The 17,633-nt window shown below is 35.3% G+C and overlaps 4 protein-coding genes across 5 annotated transcripts; 1 reads left to right on the top strand and 3 right to left on the bottom strand.

The window, feature by feature from the left end:
* Window positions 1-1,540: 1,540 nt before the first annotated feature.
* On the top strand, window positions 1,541-3,454 carry LOC106614533 (RING-type E3 ubiquitin-protein ligase PPIL2). The gene is made up of 4 exons (XM_014230359.3): window positions 1,541-1,688; window positions 1,744-2,695; window positions 2,755-2,906; window positions 2,966-3,454. The coding sequence occupies exons 1-4, from the start codon at window positions 1,657-1,659 to the stop codon at window positions 3,387-3,389; spliced, it is 1,560 nt and encodes a 519-aa protein (XP_014085834.2). The 5' UTR covers window positions 1,541-1,656; the 3' UTR covers window positions 3,390-3,454.
* Window positions 3,374-3,972, bottom strand: LOC138855589 (mitochondrial translation release factor in rescue). Its single transcript, XM_070108402.1, has one exon. It carries the CDS (start codon window positions 3,970-3,972, stop codon window positions 3,505-3,507), a length of 468 nt encoding a protein of 155 aa, XP_069964503.1. The 3' UTR covers window positions 3,374-3,504.
* On the bottom strand, window positions 3,892-4,269 carry LOC106614690 (mitochondrial ribosome and complex I assembly factor AltMIEF1). The gene is made up of 2 exons (XM_014230612.3): window positions 4,093-4,269; window positions 3,892-4,031 (listed from the first exon to the last, which is right to left on the bottom strand). The coding sequence occupies exons 1-2, from the start codon at window positions 4,258-4,260 to the stop codon at window positions 3,993-3,995; spliced, it is 207 nt and encodes a 68-aa protein (XP_014086087.3). The 5' UTR covers window positions 4,261-4,269; the 3' UTR covers window positions 3,892-3,992.
* Window positions 4,270-8,742: 4,473 nt separating this feature from the next.
* JhI-26 (Juvenile hormone-inducible protein 26) lies at window positions 8,743-12,468 on the bottom strand. 2 transcript variants are annotated; one of them, XM_014237355.3, is made up of 6 exons: window positions 12,451-12,468; window positions 12,044-12,391; window positions 9,846-10,101; window positions 9,426-9,769; window positions 9,157-9,368; window positions 8,743-9,078 (listed from the first exon to the last, which is right to left on the bottom strand). In XM_014237355.3, exons 2-6 carry the CDS (start codon window positions 12,302-12,304, stop codon window positions 8,811-8,813), a joined length of 1,341 nt encoding a protein of 446 aa, XP_014092830.2. In that variant the 5' UTR covers window positions 12,305-12,391; window positions 12,451-12,468; the 3' UTR covers window positions 8,743-8,810. The 2 variants fall into 2 exon arrangements, with proteins under 2 accessions (XP_014092830.2, XP_069964502.1); XM_070108401.1 differs by lacking the exon at window positions 12,451-12,468 and having other exon boundaries at window positions 12,044-12,434.
* Window positions 12,469-17,633: the final 5,165 nt, after the last annotated feature.

Raw genomic sequence — 17,633 nt, 5'->3', positions numbered from 1 at the left:
TCACACGAAAAAATATGTTTGTATGTAAGTGAATCAAAAGCATAGGTTCTGTGTTTTGGCGCTCTTCCCGGCTGATCAACATGTCGTTAGCTGTAGCTTTTGCCTGACTATCGTTTGCATTATTAATGATGTGATATACATGCTTAGGTAACTTCGCCATACCTTTGAATAGAACAACAACGAACGATGTTTGTATAGAAACAGGCTTTGGGCAAATCGAATTCACAGGTGGACAGAGTGCACGCAGGTGTACGCTGCTTCACGGCCCACCATTGTGCACTCATGGAATTTAAAAAGGTAATTGAAAATTTCCTTGTTTTAAACAACGCATTTTTATTTGCTCATTTTTAATATTTCCGCGTTGTATTTGAGATGGAGCCGTTGTGCCAAGTTGCAGCCGTTAATGGCATTGCTGCTAATCTGCATCTCTATTATGGATACGAAGAATTTTCTTTGCTACACAAAATACCTTCTTTTACTTTTTTTAAAGATATCTTGCAACAATTTGCTTACGAATATAGGAGTGTTATAGATATGATAGGACTCGGTATAATTTATATTATTAGTAAAAATTATGCAAAAATTAAAATGAATTTTAAGTATGCCCACATGAGAGAATATCAGGTTGTTGTTGTTATAGTGGCAGCAAGTATTCCCAAAACAATATTTCGGAACGCTGCCGAAATGAGAGCCCTTTGGTTAGGTAAGGTTCGATGACTGAACCTCAAGATGGGGATCGATCATAAAAAACTCTTGCAACCGCTCTTATCTGATATCTGAAACTGTGAGCTCCCAAGTATGATCTCTTAAAGGCGAGACAATCAAGAGGAAGTGTTGAGATGTTTCTACCTCGTCTTCTTCCATACAGCTTCTACAGCAGGCATCCGATAAGATTATCAACCTTACAGCGTGAGCCCCGATAGGACAATGACCTGTTGAAACCCCTACAACTAAGGAGATACTAGCCTTACTGTGATCAAAGAGCTTACTGGATCTCTTGCAACCGACCTTGATGTAAAAGGATCTCGCAACAGCGTGAGAACCAAAGGTAGCCCAGCGCTGACTAAGCTCCTGCGAAGCCCCAATTCGTTCCCATTTTGCAGGCAGCGGGACTGGGGTTTGTCTTTTCTTGCTAGCCTGTCAGCTTTGGAGTTATCTGCATTAATCAACCATAATCCAAAAGAAAAGAGAATTTCTAAATGATCAGACAAATGTTCATTTAGTCAGAGTATGATAGCAACTTTCGCAACCATACACTTTCCGGCTATATCGACGCTTTTTGGAGAATGGCATTAAGTGCCATAATTTGTGTGGACCTTAGTGCACTACATAATGGGTCTGACTATAGTGCCGGAGAACTACTGGACCAACGTTTATCACTAATTAATCCGTTACGGCTTGCTAGGTGTGTATTATGTATCGTTATGTGTTACATATGTTGTTAAATTTGATTTTTGAACTTAGCGTATATAAATTGATGTCAGTTTTACAGCCACTGTATTCATGAGTTGTTAAAGTAAATGCTTTGTGTAGGCAACTCTGACTAAAAGTCATACTGTCAAAACAAACAAAATATTTACACAAATACAGTGAAGAATTTGTTTGAAATTGGGTAAATAAATATTTTTGCAGTTTATTTTACCAAATACATTTAAAATGGGTAAACGGCAGCATCAAAAGGATAAAATGTAAGTAATTAGTTTGCCATCGAGTGAATTTAGCTTAAAATCCGTTTGACTATAGGTACTTAACGTACACGGAGTGGTCGGAACTTTATGGCGGCAAGAAAGTTGAGTCTGCTGAAAATGAACACATCAAATTCAAGCGCCTCCCCTTTGATCATTGTTGCATTACAATGGTACCTTTCGATACTCCCTACTGTGATGTTGAAGGCAATGTTTTCAGTTTGGAGGCGATACATGCATTTATCAAAACATTTAAGGTAAATCCCATTACCGGCAAATCACAAGATGCGAAAGTTTTGATAAAATTGAATTTTCATAAAAATGCCGAGGGTGAATATCATTGTCCAGCTCTATTCAAACCTTTTACAAAAAATTCACACATTGTTACACTTGCCACAACCGGCAATGTGTACTCATGGGAAGCTATCGAACAGCTGAATATTAAAACGAAAAATTGGAAAGATCTTATTGACGATTCACCTTTTCAACGCAAGGATATAATTACAATACAAGATCCGCATCACTTGGAAAAGTTTGACATCTCACGTTTTCATCATATACGAAAAAATATGCGTGTGCTCTCCGAGGAGGAGCAATTGGAACGGAAAGATCCCACGAAACGTATAAAAACAATGAACTTGGAGACTAAAGAAACATTAGCGGAACTGGAGAAAGACTATCAACCACCGGAAGAGGCTCCAAGTACCTCTAAGCGTACCGCCGACAAATTTAATGCTGCTCATTATTCTACAGGCGCAGTGGCAGCAAGCTTCACATCCACTGCAATGGAGCCTGTGTATAATCACGAAGCTGCTATAATTGAAGATGATTTAGTTAAATATGAACGTGTGAAAAAGAAAGGTTATGTGCGATTGCAAACTAATTGTGGGCCACTGAATTTTGAATTGTATTGTGATGCTGTGCCTCGTGCTTGTGATAACTTCATGCGACATTGTAGTGACGGTTATTACAATAACACCAAATTTCATCGCTCAATACGAAATTTTATGGTTTGTTATATTTGCCAACTTTTGCAAATGATTTTTGAATAACTTTGAGGATATTTTAGATACAAGGTGGTGATCCAACTGGAACTGGTACTGGCGGTACATCGATTTGGGGTAAAAAGTTCGATGACGAATTCAAACCCAATCTTTCTCACTCAGGTCGAGGTATGCTCTCAATGGCGAACTCTGGACCAAATACAAATGGATCACAGTTGTGAGTACTGACTCCTTTAATTTGCGAGACGAATTCTGTAACTATTGCATATTTTTCAGCTATATAACATATCGTTCTTGCAAGCATCTAGATGGGAAACACACTGTTTTCGGGAAATTAGTTGGTGGCATGGATACATTAACGCAAATGGAGAAAATAGAAGTGGATAACAAGGATCGTCCCATTGAGGATATAATCATTGAATCTGGGCAAGTATTTGTTGATCCATTCAAAGAGGCACTAGAAGAATTGGAAAAAGAGCGTGCCGCAGAAATAGAAAAGCAAATACAAACCGCTGCCGAAGCGAAGAAGCAGAAACGTTTAAATGAACCGCTGAAAGTCTATCGACAAGGCGTTGGCAAATATTTGAACTTAACGGAGACAAAAACCAGTGGTGCAGACAATAGTGCGAAAAACGATGCCATCAAAAAGAAACACAAATCTGTAGGCAAAGGAACATTCGGGGATTTTTCTACATGGTAGATTTAGCTTTATTCATACAAACGCTTAGATTACCTATTTATAAAAATGACAAGATCAAAAATTAACAGACATTTTTTTTTTGTACCTTAACTAATGAATAACGCTTAAACGCCTTTTACTCGCTGTCACTAAGTGCTTGCTCCCGTTCTTTCCAGTTCTTTTTCATTTCATTTAATTTTTGCTGTCTACGCTTACGTTCAGCTGACTTTTTTGATTCAAGAATTTTCAATTGTGCTGCCACTGCGTTTTCGCCATTAAAATGAGCATCCAATTTTTCCAGTAAGAGTTTTCGCGCTTCTATACGGTTTTTAGAAGCCAGTCGATGTGTGTGACATTTAATTGTTATGTTTGTTGGGATGTGACGTAAGAATACACAGTTGGAAGTTTTATTTACTGATTGCCCACCTGGCCCACTACCGCGCATGAAGTCCTCCTCCAAATCTTCCTCATTTAATTTTGGGTACTTTGAGTAGTCTATTTTGCTGTTAGTTGTTTTACAGCGGTAGCAAGTTATAGACTCTACTATACTGGTGGGCAATGCATTGTGACGAGCGACAACTCTTCCTATCAGTCGTTGCAACATTGCCACTGTTGAACAAGAAACTAAAGGATGCGCCCTTTTCGCAAAAGCGTTTCACCACGCTAAAAATAATTATGCAAATATATTATTCATGCATTAGTTATGGAAAATAATTGTATTAACTTTGAAATTGAACGCAATCTGTACTGGGTCGTTTAGTTCACGACCCTCCCTGAATTCGCGTCGTATGCGACCCAAGAAGTAGTTTTTGTCTGTAAGTTGCAATTGATTACCGTAACGTATTAGATGCTTGTAAAGGCGTAGTATCTGCGGCTTAGAAGGTTTAAACATTTCGATATTATTTCTCTACTTTATTTAACAATTACGTAGACAAATAACTATCCACTTCGTTACAATGCATGCTCGATTGAATAAGAAAACAGCTGTGCTTAACTTACAGCTGTTATTTGTGGCTCTAAAACTGCAAATACTGATAAGTCGCACTGACAGTTGCTCTCAAACTGCCATTGTTGTTTTGAAAACTTGTGTTCATTAATACCTTGACAATTTAACTGAAGTTCGGGATATTACCGAATTTTTCTAAAAATTTAAATGTGATTAATAAATTACTAAAGTTGCACGAACCTCAATAATTTTCAAAATATGTTAAAGTGCTGGAAGTACCAGGGACATGTGTACACATCGCAACTTTAAATTAACCGCGACTAAAAATTTCCAAAACCAGTAGTTTTCGTCACTTCTTTCATTACTATTCGTTGTTGTTGTAATCTTCTAAAATTTCGCAATGCAAAATTAATGTTTTTTGCTTTAACTTTCCAGCAGTCTGGCGGAAGCTTGTAAACGTTAAAGTTCTAGGTTGAGTCCTGAGCTTTTTTCAAGTGATCAATTCCTTGACACTGCGTTAATGCACCCAAAGTCTAATTACCGTTGTAAAATTTCGAAAGTTATCTGCTAATATATTGACTTTCAATTTCGAGCGAGGATTTAGATTCAACATGCATATATACATATATGTATATATAATTACTTTCACATAATACTTTGAGAGCTAAAATTTGAAACGCGTAAATCGTGGTTAACTAGTTGCATACTGCATTGCCTGTAAGTAGTAGCATATACTTTTATATGAAGATATGTACATCATATGTAGTATTTATATGACGTATTTATCCTGTCTATACATTCCATAACAATTTCCTCAATAAGACATGCCATAACATTACAGTGCTGGAACTTTATAAACTCCGCTTAAAGGAATGCAAATTTAAATTCCGCAATTCAATGGACTTAGGCACTCCACAACCCCATTTGCTCACACAACCGATCACAGGTCTTAGAGACTTCACTTTCCGCAGTTTGGACCACAGCTTGTCAGTTTAATTGGACATTCCAGACAACATTGCAAATGGACTCCTCAGAAGCAGGTGCCTACACCCAAACAACGTTTAACTACTAATATCCGTAAGTACAGAGCTTGAAGAATGTCCATTTGTATTTGTTGTGATTATATCGGGGATAATAATCAACCATGGAAGGCACAAAAGGAAGTGCAAGTCTCGTGATAGAAGGCAAAGCCAATCTTAGACAGTGATCGCCGATGCAGCACTTGTTAATGAGACAAATGCTCGTCTCAGCGTTCAATGTCAATGATTGTTGACTGCTGCGACTGTAAATTTGTTGCCTCAAGTATTTGTGTAATGCTAATGCTGCCGAGGTAGCTGCTTGCTGGAGATTACTGCCGAGATGGCGACTTAGTTAATTGCCACTTGCTTGGCTGCTGGAAGTTATCCCGATAATCGCGCACTTTGCTGGCGTTTGCTGCTGAAGTTTGAATGAATGGCCGAGCGTTACAGGTTGTTGGCACTTGCCATTGCTGGGCTGTTGTTGAGCGCTGGCAGCTGCAATCGATAAATGCCTTCAATTATCGCCAATTCATCTTTTAGTGTGGCGAATGGCCTCCGCGGACATATGCGCTTAATTGGACAACATGAATCGGCATGTTGCCTGTACACGATGCTGTGTATTCAATCATTTCCTCGTGGCAATTGTTTGTACTTGCAAAAGATTAAAATGTTTCTTGAAAGTCTTTGACGGTTACAAGCTGTAAGTTTACATGTTAGCAGCATTAAAGTGACGGGCTAATGGGCGGAAATACATAGACAGTGTACAAGATGTCTGCGCCCACATACTATGCTATGGATTATGCATAACAGTTTTAGATATTACGCTTAGCAGTTAGTATATTTCTACAGCTGAGAGAGTTGAGAAAAACAGTGCTTTTATATCTTTTATAATTCATTTTGAAACAAAATATGAAGATATTTCTTGTTGCAATATGTTAAAATATCCTAAGTCGACTTAAGCTAACTGACATACTTATTTAAATTTTGAGCAAAAAGCTGTATGTAGAGATAGACGGATTTTAACGTAATTTGAAACTGGCGACCCCAAGTTTTTGTCTAAGCTAAAATGCGAATTCCAGATCCGAACACGTTTCTTAAAGTAAGTGAAATTAGACGCATTATATAAAGTATACTTTAGCCCTTTTCATACATTTTTCAAGAAATACACTCTCTTACATAGTATATGTGTAATTAAGCGAATGCTTATGCGTAACTTGACCAAAATGGCGGGTATTGTCAAGCCTACTAACTAACTAACGCCATGTTCAAATTAAATGCCAGCAATAGTTTCATTCAAGCTATTTACTTGTCACTTGCCCGCATTTGTATATGTATGTGTTGGTGCGTAATAAATACAAATGTGGCAGAGTTGGCTATTCAAAACGCACGCAACAACCAACATTTTGAAATAAATGACAATGTGCAACCAATCAGGTGCATTTTAGTCGATTTTTATTTTTATTTAAAATACTTGAAAACAAAAATTTAACTAAAACCAGTCTGAAAACCTACTGCGGCGCGAATGTGAGTGCTGAATTAAAATTAAAATTTTTAATAATTAAAAATTAAAATTAAAATTAAAATTAAAATTAAAATTAAAATTAAAATTAAAATTAAAATTATAATTACAATACAATCATATTTCAGTTTAAAAACATTAAATAAAAATTACCTCTACCCTATTATAGTTATAAATATAATAATAAACATAAATATATAAATATAAATATAATTTTAATTATAATTTAAATTTAAATTTAAATTTTGATTTTGATTTTGATTTTAATTTTAATTTTAATTTTAATTTTAATTTTAATTTTAATTTTAATTTTAATTTTAATTTTAATTTTAATTTTAATTTTAATTTTAATTTTAATTTTAATTTTAATTTTAATTTTAATTTTAAATTTTGATTTAAGTTTTAATTTAACTTTAATTTTATGTTTGTGCAACTTTTTACACTCAAACACCAGCGCCAACATCATTTCATTATTTAAGTTATAAATTGAGTTCAAAATTAACTGCGTTTGAATTGCTGAATTTCCCCTCACTTGGAGTCCACACAACCTCATTTTTTGACTCAAATATGTTGCATAGCAACCGTTCGGAGTATGCAAGTTGCAGTTGTTGCAACAAGTTGTAACCACATTTGTATGCATCAGTACAAACTTCACGTTTGATTTGCGTTTACCGACTTTCGGCGAATCGAAATTGCGCATGCGCACAGTTCTTGTTGACAAATGTTATTTGTTTGTGTCAAAGTAGATGAAACGAGTGTAATGGCTAATTCACATAGGACTTTTACTTCGCTTTGCGTGAGACATTTGTTTTATTTTTTTACAGAAAATTTCATTGTACGCTTTTGTATGAGTACGTTCAAATAAAAAATTTTCGACGCGAAGCCAAGCAAAATATTGGGCAATTCTCATCTTTTTACGCTTTGCCAAGCAACAGTCGCCATTTTTATTAGAGAGAAACACTGAAAGCAAAGCGTTCATTGTGGCATATCCTCTGTTTTCTGCGCTTCGCTGTTTAAGTAGGAACTGTCACGCAAAGCGAGGAAAGTTGTATGTGAATGCGCCTTAAACGATCATCTATCGCTTGCTTGCTTTCATTCTAATCAGTCTTTGATAGTTGGCACTCCATCCCGGTGGAACAGGTTCGCTATGAATTCAAACATTTGTTGGTTGCTGTCGCTGTTCTTTATTTTCACTTTTTGGTGACGAAAAGTCACGCGATGGATAGTCTATCGCTGTCAACAACTGCGTACATTAATTTGCATCGCCCGTAACATGTCTGCCAGTTGCGTGCTACTCCAGTTAGCTGGGGGATATATAGTCACTGTGTTACGAAGGTAAAATAATCAGTACCAAAAAAATATGCGCCAATTCTTGTCAAGATTGGCTACAGCATTCCCCCCAATTCCCTTGAATATTTCTTCTATCTTGTGCGAGTATTTGAGTTGTTCAGTCTTCACTAAAAAATGGCCTCTCTGTATGTATCTCTTTGATTTTCATCTCTCTTGTGGTTTCTACTTCCACTTTCGTATATCTTCGCAGCACACATTTAGTCTCCTGCTAAAAGATATTCTTCAGTTTAAATTCCATCTAACTATAAAACCTAATCTCAAAGTTAAAATCTTCACTTATTGCTGCAAAAATTCATTATTACTCCCTGCAATTTTCCACCTTATGTCGGACACCATTTTTGGCGATTTCATTACCTTTCTGCTACACCATTAAGAGAGTAGATAGTTACCGGCCAGTTGCGTGTCTGCGCTAGCGAATACCTGCCGGTAACTGTCAACTGTCTTACCAATTACATCCTTTAGCCATTTGCCAAGATGTAGAGTAGAAATTTCGTATGAAGTTGGAAAATCAATCACGCGACATATACTGAGACCAGGCACAGAATATTACATAGTATTTGTTTTATTACAATTTCGACATGCCGATACACAGACACGTTAAATTAAGATCACACATAATCGAAGTCCTTAAATATATCGATATTATGTTTCGTCACTAGATCATATAGTTCTTTCATTTGATGAGCTATTTCAAGGTCGACCGCCTCGCCTCCGCGGTGCATACTGTCCTCTCTCACTTCTTCACTAGCCATCTCTCGCGAAAACAATTCCTCCATTCCTCCGGACACCGGCTCCATCAATTGCATGAGAAAATGCGATGCGATGCTAAGGCTGTAAGGTAGCAGACGCCAGTATTCGCGCAGAAGGAATTCACGGCTGGAAAAGTAAATGTGTAGAGAATTTTGTAAGGAAGTCTTGTATATTCATCTATCCAGTATATAGTGCAAGGTGTACCTCAAGTACTCTGGTATCTGCTCCTCATTAGTGTGCTCTTTGAATGCTCTGACTAGATTTGTGTAGTACTCCTCGAATATCTCGTCGAAATGCTTGCAACGAACAGCCGCGTAAGTAGACAAGGATAAGAAGGTGGCAAAATCTAACATTGGCGAGGAAACTCGCATTGTCTGCATATCGAACATTAGCGCCTCTATTGGCTTTTCGGCGCTCTGTAAGAATATTGCTATACAAATAGAAACCATGCTTGTATCGTTGCGCATACTCACATCTACTTCAGCATATTTGAACGCTATATTGTTGCGTAAATAATCACCATGACAAAGCGTTGCTAGTGGTTCTACCGGTGCAACCATTTTGCGACCAAACGCGACGAAGTCACTTATTATTTTACAGTAGCGACTTATGAAACTCTCCTCTATTTGTGGCTGATACTTCCTAGTGGAAATCCCAAGACGCTCCGCGCCAAATTTGGTTATCATTTCCCATAAAGGATGCATCTCCGTAATATCGTACCGTGGCTCCCGCAGTGACTGGGTTAAGCGCTTGAAATCAGCGGGGTTTTTATACTTCAATGCGAAACCCGTGCCATGAAAAATACCCAGAGTTTTCACTGAAAAGAAAACCAAACTTTGGTTCATGTATACCACGGTTCTTCTTTCAAAAAAGTTACTAATTAATTCTCTTACAAGCTACAAGCGCATGCTCCAATGAGAGATTGAATTTCTGCTTGGCCACACAGAAATTATCGGCGGCAAAATCTTTTAATACCACTATGGCTGAACAGCTTTGTAGGTCTCCATAGTAGAATCGGGGAACATTAAATCTATATCCGGTAAATTCTTCTAACGCCGGCAGAATATTGTTGTAAGATAAGATCTCGTTGCTGAATAACGCGCCAAACTGTATGGCATCGAATGTCACTTGCGGCAAATTTGGGGTTTTCTGTAATTGGAGTTTTCAATAAATGAAAAGTGAAATAAGAATATTGAAATTCTATTATAAGGACGAAGAATACATGAGATCTAAAGGGTCCATAGCGAAGATGCCTAATAATATGTTAATTATAGGTTCTCCAACTAATGACTCATTAAAGATTTTACATGTGACCTAACCTTGGGGACAACATTTCACTAGATCACTATTGATAACTCAATTCCTCTTTCTTTTACAAACATTCTGTGGTTCTTGTTTGGCCAGTTAATAACTGAAATTTCATCTCTCTGCCACATTTGGCGCATACTGTTTACTGGGTAGAATCTGATCTAAAACCATTCCAAAAGCAACTAAAATGTTAAGCTGAGTTACTGATATGTGGCCACGTGCTAGTTCGTTCTATCCGATATTTTCGTGGTAATTAAGGTATTATCATAAAAATAAGTGGTTTAGCGCTACAAAGAACACATACGTAATCACAACGTTTGCATAAAGATCTTCCAGACGAAAAATTGTCGTTTATCTAAGCATTAAAACTCCATAAAATTTATAACACCGATTAGTTTCTCCTAACAATAAACTGCCAAAACAATTGTCAGTACATACACATGGAAAGTATATATATATATATTCAAATCTCGCGGGATTATAAAGCCTGTAGTTATATAAGTGAAATATGTGTGTATTAATGTTCACTGGATAATTTAGTTACTATCCAATCAAAATGTTAAGTGGGTATAAGTGAGTAAGGTGTAAGTAAGGGCACTCTTAATGAGGGTCGAAAAGGAAGGAAAGTGGCATCGATGTTCTTTTACAAAATCTATTTATTATATATATTATGGTATCGTTTCCCCAGACAATACGAATTTTAAAAAGTAATGTTAATTCAACTGTAAACGACAGAGAATTACTTAATTATAATTTTTATTTATTTACAAATACTTAAATGTTTTACAAAAATACTAAATACTAATTATTTGAGCTACATTAAAAATGTTTGAGCATCAAACACCATGGGTCGTTAATACTTTAATTTCATAAGTGAAGTGACCAGTGTGAACATGGTGTTATGCACTAAATCCATAGCTTTTTGATCCTAGTTAATTTTCCCGTAGAGAACTAGTACATCGGCTTCAATATTGCATTAGGCAAAATTTAATATTGTATAATAAAAATAAAATTACAGGGTGTGCGACTCGAGTTTTAATTATCATAAAATTCACCAAACATACTTCATTTATGGACCTACATAACATAATAAATGTATAATTATATTATTAAGTACGCACTCTTAACTAACTAGAACTTTTCGATAGCACTAAGGTGGGCCTAATTTTTATCAACTGATATTTATAGCATTAGATTGTACGTATGAGTCGTGAACTTGCACGCTTTTCAGCAACTTAAATTGGTAGCATATAAAATATGGTCAGCGAGATAGTCGTCTAAAAGATAAGTATGTAGAAAAGGTTCAGTTGTAAAAAGTGTAAAGTAAATAGTATAATTCTATATAGACTTATATGCATGCGCTTATTAATTTTACATTCGGTATTTGTAGCAATAACGCGTATGAGTAATATCACAACTATTTTGTTTGTTTGAGGTGTTACGCTTATTTTAGGACATACCTAATGCACATGTTAATGACATGATTGCCTGAAAATGCACTTAAGCGTCTTCTTGAATAATCAAAGTTTTCAAAAAACACACGAGAACACTTCAGACTGACTCTACAGATTACAAAGTTATATACAAGTATATAGATATGTATATATGTATGTATATGTATGAAGATACGACATGCTTGTGCATTTGCAATTTGCAATACAACTTTGTATAAATGCGCTTTTGTGTATGCCAAAAGAATATGAATGCAATTTTTTGTTTGTTTTTTGCAATTTTTGAGAGCAGCAATTATTGTATTTATGTTTTGTTGCAGTACAGAACCCACCTTTACAACGAGCGTCGTGGTTCTTGGATCTTTGTCGTTTTGCTGCACCTTGATTATAGCCCGATAACAGGTGGTCAACATGAAAGCTTCTTCTGACCCGATAAATTTTAGCTGCACATCGAGCAGTTTTACATTGTCAGTTGTGGCGCCGTCAATTGCATTGTCTGTCCGAAAATTTTTATTTGCTAAAAGCTGTGGAAATAGCGTGCACTTAAGCCAATCAATCTCTCCGTTAATTCTTTCGTCTTGTGCCGTCGTCATTTTTGCCTCGAATTTCACAATACACGATTCACCGCTAAAACGTTTCGTGCGTTCGTATTTAATATTACAGCAGAACTGAACTGGCGGCTAACAGAGTGAGATATTTATTTTAAATATTTTATTCAAAACCTAGGTATTTGCCTTACAGTCTGTTACTAGTAGTACTTGATTAAAGAAATGAGCGCGAATTGAAATAAATGTTTACTACAATGGGAGATCCATTGTTGGATGTGCGAGTACTTCATGAATACTGATTAAATGCATGTGGATAATTTATAATTCTTTGCTCTCTATGCAAGTACGTTTGCTTAAAACAACGATAGTTCACGTATGAGAAGCAAACGATTAACTAGGTTCGTTGTTAAAAACTTTTGTTTAATTAGTTTAATTTTTGTTATTTTCCACAAATATAAATTAAAATCTTATCTCAGTGCTACTTTTGCTATTGTAAATTAATAGGTAATGAATGCCAGATAACGCCCTGAAATGCTATAAATATGTATATCTGCTATATGTTTTGCTTTGACAAATTAGCACCGATTAGATAGTATCATGACAACATTGTTGGTTTGAGATCAGAGAGCTTTTCTCCTACTTCGAGAAAATGTATATACCATCACATTTGACTCGGACAGACAATACAAAACATTTTCTTATATTTTAATAATAATCTTAATGATAATCCTATTAAACCAATGCAAGCATGCCAACGCTTAATACAAATTTCTATATACTTCTTATAAGCCTTGGCTGGGATGGCGTTCAGTCACTTTTAATGGCTTCAACGCACTAACGGCGCGTTCCCCAAAACGAATTTTTCAGTTTCGAACATAGAAACAAGTCACAAGGAGCCAAATCTGGCAAATACGGTGGACGAGCGATGGCTCTCGTTTTGCTAATCAGTTAGTCACAGTCGTGTTAGAATGTGACGGCGCTTATCATTGTGAAAAATTCATAATTTTTCTGCCCACAAACCGGACGTTTACGACGAATTGCTTCTCGTAGACGCCTCAAAACTACCAAGTAGTATTCCTTATTAACCAATGGTGAACTACACCACGGTAATCAAGGAAAACTATGAGCAAAACCTTGATTTTTGAACAACTTTGACGTGTATATTTCATTTAAGTAGAAGTTGTGACAGTTTACGTAAGCTTTCCTTGAAATAACGCAGCATTCTAAGGAACAAAAATTTGTTATTTATTTTTAGAACTGTTCCAAAAGTGAAACAATATGCCTTTATAATCACTGCTTGAGACTATATGAAAAAAAAAATACCTTTGTGTTTTTTGTGATTATTAAAAATATTTATAGAAATATTAAATCAGTTCACTTTTATTAACTTCAGAACAGTTTTAGTGCAAAGCAGTGTTGACACCTTTTAGTATTTTGTTTTACCACGTGCCATATGGTTTTCTTATTATCCAATACATTTTATTAAAAATAAAATATCATCAATCTTAAATACAGCGTCTAGTGCCGTCAACGCATGACTAAAACTCTGCTGCATTGTTGATTACAATGCAAAATCTGAGATTTTAAACAATTTTATTCTCATTTCTCTCCGGTTACATCTACACTCTGTTGACTTAGTACCTTTCAATTGGTTTCCTTTCATAATTTAAATACAGGTTTAATCAAATAACTTTGAGATATTGCACATGCTACATACGCTTACGCCTCTACATCCGCTAATTTCTAATCTTCAAAATTGGAACCCTGAAGCGAAAACGTGCTGGCGCCATTAGTCACTTCGTGGCGGCGCACTTTGCGTAAATATTCACGTAATGTGCCAAAATCCAATAAATCTCTAAATGATCAATAGAGAAGTGCAAATATTTTTACATTATTTATTGCCAGCTTTATTCAATAATTTCGCTATAAAACAGTAATATTAGCTGCAATAACCGTTATAATGCCATATGTTTATTTAATAATTTATGATCCTTTAATTGTTTAAAAAATTAAATCCCCACAAACTCCACACATAAATCAATGATAAATCACTTTTTTTTTGGCCCTCTCCATCTCTCTAACTTATACGCTGCTATTTTCTACATAAAAGGATAACTATTCACGGGCTTATGGCTTATGGCATTTGGCCGGGGATTTATGGGCGCAACAATCAGCGTGAAATAAATCAAATCTCTGATATGTTTTTCACTTATTGTCTAATAAAGAGATATTGCGAATGCGTCGACTTGGAGCAATTGAGTAGAAAGCGCTTGGTTATTAGACTGGCTCTTTCTCACTATGATGGCGGCAACGGTTGCGGGTTATGAAGCGCGGATGCTGTTGTTGACGGTCACTATGCCGGTGGTTACGTGTGCTGATCAGGCAGCGCGGCGCATGCAGTTAATAAGCGGACGGAGAGCTTGTTTGCGTTTTTTTGTTGTTATTTTGTATCATATACCATGTAGGAGATGTCATAGTTAAGCGCTTTTTTAAACTCTCATTAATGTTTATAGGCCGTTCAGTCACCCTGTTGTTGGTTGCTGCATGTGCTAACTGTTTGTTGATTAAAAGCTGTTGAATAAAAGCTCATTGACAAAGGGTAGACGTTGGCAGTTTATTGGCTGTCTATACGTACTGTTATTCATGACATACAGGAAAACCCCCGAAAAAAGGATTCTGGCGGTGAGGAAGACTTTTCTGCTTAAAGTTATATAAAACTGAAAAGCCAAACTAATTTATTATTACAATTGGTGAGTATAGTTAATGATCGAATTACTAATGAAAGTTATGATTTTTTCACAAAATGGCGGGTTCCCCAAAAAAGTCACTTTGTGAAAAATTCCATTACCATTGAGAGTAGCTTAAAAGATCGAAATTATTCTCAAAAATCTTATTCGTTCGATCATGACTTGAGAAATATTATATATCTTAGAAGGTCGCGTAAAAATTTCAATTCAATCGGTTCAGCCGTTTCGGAGAAATTTTCTTCATCCACTCTGAAAACAACGTTTCGGGAAAAACGCATTTAAAATTTTGGGAGCCGATTACACTAAGGGAGTTTATAAACTAAACTAGTCAACTAAAAAACTGTTAAGTGCGGTATCTATTAGAATCAAGAATATTTAGAAATATAACATTGACTTTTAACAGTCGCACACTAAATTTATTCATCTTCAGCGTTTTATTCTCAGATTTGTTTGTGTGTCAAATTGTCTATAACAAAAAAGGCTCCTTAAAAGCATTATAAGGCTATACACATACATTTTAGTATTAGTGTCATCCACTTCATACAAATAAGTTGTCAAAATGAATTAATTTTTACTGAAAACAATCACTACATTCAGTTGGAAAGCAAAAGGCGTATACTGATGTTTACCTTAAGTGGTTCCATCTCATTTGGGATGCATACGCTGTCAAAAGGCCACGCCTGTTTTGTAGGCATATCTTCATCACTGTAATCTGTCATTATTGAATTAAATCGATATGAGAGGCTACAGCTACGTATTATATATACATACTTGTATGTACTATGATTAACTATACACAGTAATAGTGCTGAGCTTTACAGTTGTGTTTGTGGTTGACGTTATGTGGACGTTAAACTTGACAGTGAAATGACTCGGTACATATTGCTTCACAAATCAAGCAAATTCTAAGGTATTCCCAGCAAGAAAAAAATCTGTTCTTACCGTGCATAGAACTATGTTCGACAGAAGATAAATTTCGCAATTAAAACTTTGCTTCTTTTCAATATTATTCTACGATACTATAACTTTTGTTGCCATGTTTCAGTTATTTATCAATATAATTGAAGTTTTAACAATTGAAAACTCTTCTCGAAATTATTTTCAGCTGTTTGCTTTCTTAACCCTCTTGGATCTGTAGGTTTTCTTTACTTTATCAATTATTTTTAATTTTCAAACAGGTGGCAGCTTTCCCACTTTAATGTTTTAAATTATTTAAGTATTGCACTGTATCATTGACGGGTCTCTATTGAAAATATTTATTTTTTATACAAGGTAAGCAATACATTTATTATATTATAGTTATAAACTTTATCTTACTATTTCAGTGCATTCCTACGAGGCATTCATATTCTTCGTAATTAGTATTCATACTATCTTCGCATTTGACTTGGAATTTAATTTCAAATGTGCGAACGTGTCGAAGATGTCAAGATGTCGAGACGAGTTTTATTCATAAATTTCTTGAAAATATGGTCTCGAGTATATTTTATAGGGTCACAGACATTTGATACTGGGTATTACAAACTATGTGGCAAACTTTATTTACACTGCTCAGGGTTTAGATATTAAGACAATTATGTATTAAAAAAAATTATTAAAAACATATTTGAAAATAATTTACTATTTTTATATTTTCAATTCAAAGAAAATAAAGCTGTTTTTTTTTTAAATTAAACAATAATACCTAATATCAATAATAAACACACTAAGCTAACGTGAGATCTTTATGCTGACCGGCTATATTCTACAATGATCCGATCTAAACAATTCGCTCGACGATTGTTGCGTTGCCTTGGTCCATGTCAAATTGTGCGAAGATATTTTGTGAAATAAAAAAGTTTTCTTTAGAGGTACTTGTTTTTGAACTATATGCTAAGTAGTCCGATCTGAACAATATAAAGGGGACATTGACGTTATAAAATGTAAAAAAAGGGATAATTTACCTCATAATGTAAGTGAAGGGGTCATTGACCCCAAATATAAACAACAGTTGTTGACTTGGCTAAATGTAGATAAAAGGGTCATTGACCTCAAATGCAAACAAAGGTTGTTGACTTCGCTCAATGTAAAAGTATCATTGAAAACAAATGTTAAAAGAGGTTGTGGACTTGGCTCAATGTAAATGTAAAGTCATTAACATCGCTGAAAGAGCTAAAAGCTATCCCAAAAATCGAGTTTGAGAAGTGTTTCTACGATTGGAATAAGTGCATAATATCAAATGTTGATTATTTCGAAGGCGACAACATTATCCATGTAAACAAATAAAAAAATACTCTCAATAATTTTTGAACACACCTCGTATACATGTATATATATATCGTATACATGTATATATATATATATATATATGTATATGTATGTATATATATATATTACTATGCACTTATGGTCATTAAATAGTCCATTTAGGAGAAAGCACATTATTTTGATTGACACCAACTATCCATTCGTTTGACTTTTTTCCCCTGTCCATCGACCGCATGTTGATGCACGTGCTCTGTGTCAAGGTCTTTCCTTCTTTGTTTATTAGTCATCATCCCCTGCTTTATCCGTGTCTTAAAAATGCTTCTAATTGCTTTTTATTTTGATTATTGTCTTTCTGTATACTATATACTGCGACGTAAACA

The sequence above is a fragment of the Bactrocera oleae genome, chromosome 4, assembly GCF_042242935.1.
Source record: "Bactrocera oleae isolate idBacOlea1 chromosome 4, idBacOlea1, whole genome shotgun sequence".
In the NCBI taxonomy this organism is placed as follows: Eukaryota; Metazoa; Arthropoda; class Insecta; order Diptera; family Tephritidae; genus Bactrocera; species Bactrocera oleae.
The sequence above is the reverse complement of the archived record's forward strand: the minus strand, read 5'-3'. Positions and strand labels throughout refer to the sequence as shown.

Coding starts and splice junctions, on each gene's coding strand:
- LOC106614533 (XM_014230359.3), top strand. CDS start 1,657: ATGGGTAAACGGCAGCATCAAAAGGATAAAAT. Junction 1,689..1,743: donor CAGCATCAAAAGGATAAAAT/GTAAGTAATTAG, acceptor GTTTGACTATAG/GTACTTAACGTACACGGAGT. Junction 2,907..2,965: donor AATACAAATGGATCACAGTT/GTGAGTACTGAC, acceptor CATATTTTTCAG/CTATATAACATATCGTTCTT.
- LOC138855589 (XM_070108402.1), bottom strand. CDS start 3,972: ATGTTGCAACGACTGATAGGAAGAGTTGTCGCTCGTCACAATGCATTG.
- LOC106614690 (XM_014230612.3), bottom strand. CDS start 4,260: ATGTTTAAACCTTCTAAGCCGCAGATACTACGCCTTTACAAGCATCTA. Junction 4,032..4,092: donor AGATTGCGTTCAATTTCAAA/GTTAATACAATT, acceptor AATTATTTTTAG/CGTGGTGAAACGCTTTTGCG.
- JhI-26 (XM_014237355.3), bottom strand. CDS start 12,304: ATGACGACGGCACAAGACGAAAGAATTAACGGAGAGATTGATTGGCTT. Junction 10,102..12,043: donor CCACGACGCTCGTTGTAAAG/GTGGGTTCTGTA, acceptor CTCCAATTACAG/AAAACCCCAAATTTGCCGCA. Junction 9,770..9,845: donor GGAGCATGCGCTTGTAGCTT/GTAAGAGAATTA, acceptor TTTTCTTTTCAG/TGAAAACTCTGGGTATTTTT.